The following is a 4,473-nucleotide window of genomic DNA, read 5'->3' as shown; positions in this document are numbered from 1 at the left end:
TCTCTGTCCTGCTCCCAGGTACAATGGCGAAGTTGGCGATATTGTGGTCGGGAGGATTACGGAGGTAAAGCTCAATACTTCCTGATGAGCCGTGGAGGAGGAGGGTGGCCCGCTGGCCGGCTGCCAGGCTGGTGTGTCTCTGTCTGATCGGGCCCGCTTCTGACGTTCCTAAAAGCACATCAGCGTCCCTGCACAGAGGCACTGCTGTGAGCGTGTGGGTTTTAAGCAAGATGAGGCTGGAAGTCGTCAGCAGAGCTGTCTCCTCCTGCAGGCTCGGCTGGCTGCAGGACTTCATGCTCTGCTGAAGAGCTTCTGTTCAGTTTTGGAGTGTAAATCAACAGATTATTTTTCTTCTCCACAGAAGCGATGGAAAGTGGAAACAAATTCCAGGCTAGATTCAGTCCTGTTGCTGTCGTCTATGAATTTACCTGGTGGGGAGCTGGTGAGTGTAGCTCACGCAGAGCAGTGCCATTGCCCTGTCTTCTTCTGCTTCCATGGCAGAACCTGAGGCACTGGGAAGCTCTGGAGCCGTTCCCACAGTTAGCACAAGGGTAGTGTTGGGTTTTGTGGGTGGGTCTGTAGTGCTCCGATATTTTTAACTCTCAGTGTTATTTGGACATAAAGTCTTCAGTGATTTAAAGGTGTGCTAGTCTGCCTGATTTTCCTTTGGTGACTGGATTGCATTTTGCATGGCATCCTAAGGTCTCCCCGCAGCATAGGTATTAACTGATATTTTCTCATTCTGAGCTATGCGTAACTTTTCTTGCATTGTGCATTTCAGAGAAGGAGATCAGCAGAAGATGAGCTTGCGATGAGGGACTATCTGCAGGAAGGAGACCTCATCAGCGTATCCTTCCACTGCTTGCACTTAGACAGAAGAGCCAAGGGCGTGGGGAGAACAGCCAGACCTCAGCCAGCCTGGCTGGTGGCAAGAGCTCTCTGCCAGGGACAGCCAGCAGCTGTTGGCACTGGGCAGCTTTAGGGACTGTGTTTCCTTAAGTGGCACTGACAGGCAGAGGTCCAGTCTGTATTTTCTGATGGGGCTGTATCACTGCACACCCGGAGTCTGAAATATGGGAAGGTAAGTTGTTCAGAAGCACTTCATCTTGGCTCAGTTCTGCTCCAGTTGACTTGTATAAGGTCTTTTGGAGGGATTTTTAAGAAAAAGCTCTGGAGTAGAGCAAGATGTTGTTATAACCCATTCCTGCAGGTTAGGAAGAATCTTACGTGGCAGCAGTGAGCAGAGTTTCCCCAAAGCAGAGAAAGTGTCCTTGAGTTGCCCTTTGAGCTGCTTCTCTCCCTGTCCACAATTACAGCTCCTGAGTCCTGTTTCCCCTGCTAGCTGCTTGGGAATTAAACGCTGGGGAGGAAAATGTTCTGACTCAAACTTCATCACTCCTCTTCTGCAGGCGATTGCCTCTGACTTGTTTCTCTCTCCAGGGCTCTATTTTAGGCTTTACGCAGTTGGCATTTATCTCTGGTTTTGTGCGTTGAAATAAGCCAAGGGGCCGTTGAAGTGTAGGCTGCAGTTTGGGATTACCAGACCGAGGGTATTAGCACTTAAAAGATGAAAGCGAAGTGTGCTTATTGCACAAAGGGTGAAGGACAGCGACTGGATTAAGAGGGAGAGTGTTCTGCTAAATTGGGCTTCTCACTCCTCATTTTTCTGCAGGGATGGTTGATGTGCAGTTACGATCAAGATGATATTAACATTTGTGCTAAGCACTTGGAGTATTCTTCATCTTCAAAGGACTGCACAGGCATTAGCTAATCCTCCCAGCACTCCCAGAGGCAGGCAGGTTTTATATTCACTGTTTCACAGGAAAGGGTGTTAAAATTGACTGGTTCCTAGAGCAGAAATGGAGTGCACGTCAGTGACTTGATGTTACCTGTGGTGGCTGATGTCGCTCATGCTGAGTCTTGTCGTCTCATCTGCAGCTTGCCCAGGGTGTGCTCGTTCAGGTCTCGCCCTCCCTTGTGAAACGCCAGAAGACTCACTTCCATGACTTGCCCTGCGGTGCATCTGTGATCCTCGGCAACAACGGTTTCATCTGGATCTACCCAACTCCAGAGCAGAAAGATGAAGAGGCAGGGGGCTTCACCACCAACTTGGAGGTGAGGGTTCAGGGAAGATGAACCTTCTCCTACCAGTGATGTTTTCTTAGTCTAACATAGTCAGAGGCACATGAATAACCTGAGACTTTCGACATTTGATATTAGGTTCATCGCAAAGCTTTTTTACAGTCGGCTTGTGTTATTTCCCTGTGTGTTCATGTCTTTTCCTCTGTCCTTCCTCAGCCAGTTCCTTTGTCTGACCGGGAGGTGATCTCACGGCTTCGAAACTGCATTGTGGCCCTGGTTACTCAGAAGTTGATGCTCTTTGACACCAGCATCCTGTATTGCTATGAAGCATCCCTTCCTCATCAGGTACAGAAACCAGTGGTGTTTACTTTATTTCACACTGTGGGGAGGGAGTGGAAAGGCCGCATCAATTGCTGCTGAAGTCAGTAAGTTAGGTCGTAGGGTTGTGGGGAGGGAGTGGAAAGGCCGCATCAACTGCTGCTGAAGTCAGTAAGTTAGGTGGTAGGGCTTCCTTTCGGCTTTCCAAAGCATCCTGTAGTAAGTGACAATATGAACTTCCCCCCGCTTCTGCATCACATAAATTGCGTTGCACGTTTTCAGGGATAGTGTGAAGGATTCTGCCTCTGGCAGAGTCCAACTATTCCTACAGAGGAATAGGTCCATTTTTTGACAGATGTTGTGTATCCCTTGCTGGGATTGTGGACCCTCTGCGATCCCTGTAAATACCGTGCTAAATTTGGCATTGTGTGAGGGTACGGTGCACTTCTATAAACAAATGAAAAAACAAGTGTCATGTATAGCACAGAGACTGGTCCTCTGTTTGTATCCACATCCTGCACTGCTGGAAGGCTTCCTCAATTTGAGCTTTTGCTGTATGGCTTTTCTCTGTGACTTCTACCAGCACAATCATGGACAATTCTCTTTTCCTAAATGGATAAGATCTGAATTGTCTTCTGCTTTCATTCACAGTGGCAGCCTACTTAGATAGATGGGGTTTTTTTGAAGTATACTTCTGTTAAAGTCATCTCTCCCCTTCCCAAATACTGGTGTGTATTCTTCAGGAGAGAGTAGGAATTGTCAGTAGCATCTCCTTTGATTTCTTATGGTCTCTGTAAGAATTGCTAACTCTGGCAAAATTGACTTTGCCTTGGACCCTCTGCTGCAGTCTTGTTTGACCACAACCCTCTAAGCTCACTTGCTGCTCGTTGCTGTGTGTCAGGGAATCTTGTCCGCACAGAGTGTGCAATAGTAGTAGTTGCTTTTTGCTGCCAATGTTACTTGTTTTTCCACTCCAGATCAAGGACATTCTCAAACCAGAAGTGATGGAGGAGATCGTTCTGGAAACTCGACAGAGGTTGCTGGATCTGGAGGGATAGGGCACATGGCCAGAAGCAGTCATTTGAAGTCTCAGCATGGCAGCTCTTGATTCTCAGTAATTTTTTTTTTGGTGTTCTAGTCCCCAACATTCATTCCACACTTCAGAAACCACCAAAATTCCTCATTTTAACTCCTAGGATACCTCCTGAGCCCTTTTAGTACAGTAGTACTAAATAGTACTTAAATACAGCCTGAAAAATTGATACCTGACCTTTTTGAAGATGCAGATGCAACTGGGACGTATCTCATAGCACTTGTTGCTGTGTCTAGTGCCTCTGAACTTTGTGGAGAATGATAGGGAGGAAGGGATGTGTTTTGTGATATTTCTCTCTACCCAAAGGCTTTCTAAATGGTTTTGATTTTCCTTTACTGTGATACAGATCTGCCAGTCTGTGCTCTGACTGAGAGCTCCTGTTTTTCTCTTTAAGACCGCAGATCACAGGTACAAGTCTTTAGAGGGCAGGAGTACCCACACCCTTGCTAACCACATTTTGGGTCTGGCTGTTCATGGCTTGTGTCTCAAGGGGATGAGATTGGATGTGGCATGATGTTGCTGTCCACATGAGCCAGGAGCCCTGGGCAAGCAGTGTCTTCTCAGTCTGCATCCTGCTGGTCCATTTTTTATGCCTGATGTGGTGAGCTCCTCCTCTGAGGAGGCTCCAGTGTTGTTTTCTCTTAAATATTTTACATTTCAATAAATTTTTTTGAAACAGATCAGTCATTCAGGAGTGCGTTCATTAGCTTGTCTTTCTCCAGAATGAATTTGGTCTAGCTTGAGAGCTGCGGTTGGCTCAGGTTTCCTTGTGCCAGGACTCGGAATGGTTGCAATGTCTTCTTATCTCCCCTTCAACCATTGCTTTTCATCCCGTTCAAGCAGGACTTGACCTTCCTCTTCAGCATATCTTCTGTGCAGAGTTCCTCTGTAAGTAGATTACCTGGCATAGTTCACAGTGGCTCTCTTAACATTGCTTCCCTGCAGGATCCCGTGGAGAGGTGAGTCATGCAGCAGCTCTG

At 47.2% G+C, this 4,473-nt stretch overlaps 1 protein-coding gene across 1 annotated transcript; it reads left to right on the top strand.

Moving 5' to 3' along the window:
• Window positions 1-242: 242 nt before the first annotated feature.
• EXOSC2 (exosome component 2) lies at window positions 243-3,722 on the top strand. Its single transcript, XM_009696619.1, has 7 exons — window positions 243-271; window positions 310-442; window positions 782-847; window positions 1,013-1,081; window positions 1,939-2,115; window positions 2,299-2,427; window positions 3,378-3,722. Exons 2-7 carry the CDS (start codon window positions 419-421, stop codon window positions 3,456-3,458), a joined length of 546 nt encoding a protein of 181 aa, XP_009694921.1. The 5' UTR covers window positions 243-271; window positions 310-418; the 3' UTR covers window positions 3,459-3,722.
• The last annotated feature ends 751 nt before the right edge of the window (window positions 3,723-4,473 follow it).

Source organism: Cariama cristata, unplaced genomic scaffold (genome assembly GCF_000690535.1).
Source record: "Cariama cristata isolate BGI_N322 unplaced genomic scaffold, ASM69053v1 scaffold31313, whole genome shotgun sequence".
NCBI classification, from domain to species: Eukaryota; Metazoa; Chordata; class Aves; order Cariamiformes; family Cariamidae; genus Cariama; species Cariama cristata.
The sequence above is the reverse complement of the archived record's forward strand: the minus strand, read 5'-3'. Positions and strand labels throughout refer to the sequence as shown.

Excerpts from the sequence above, each read along its gene's own strand:
- EXOSC2 (XM_009696619.1), top strand. The coding sequence starts at position 419 with ATGAATTTACCTGGTGGGGAGCTG. Across the intron at positions 1,082-1,938 it reads GGAGTCTGAAATATGGGAAG|CTTGCCCAGGGTGTGCTCGT; the intron begins GTAAGTTGTTCA and ends TCTCATCTGCAG. Across the intron at positions 2,116-2,298 it reads GCTTCACCACCAACTTGGAG|CCAGTTCCTTTGTCTGACCG; the intron begins GTGAGGGTTCAG and ends GTCCTTCCTCAG.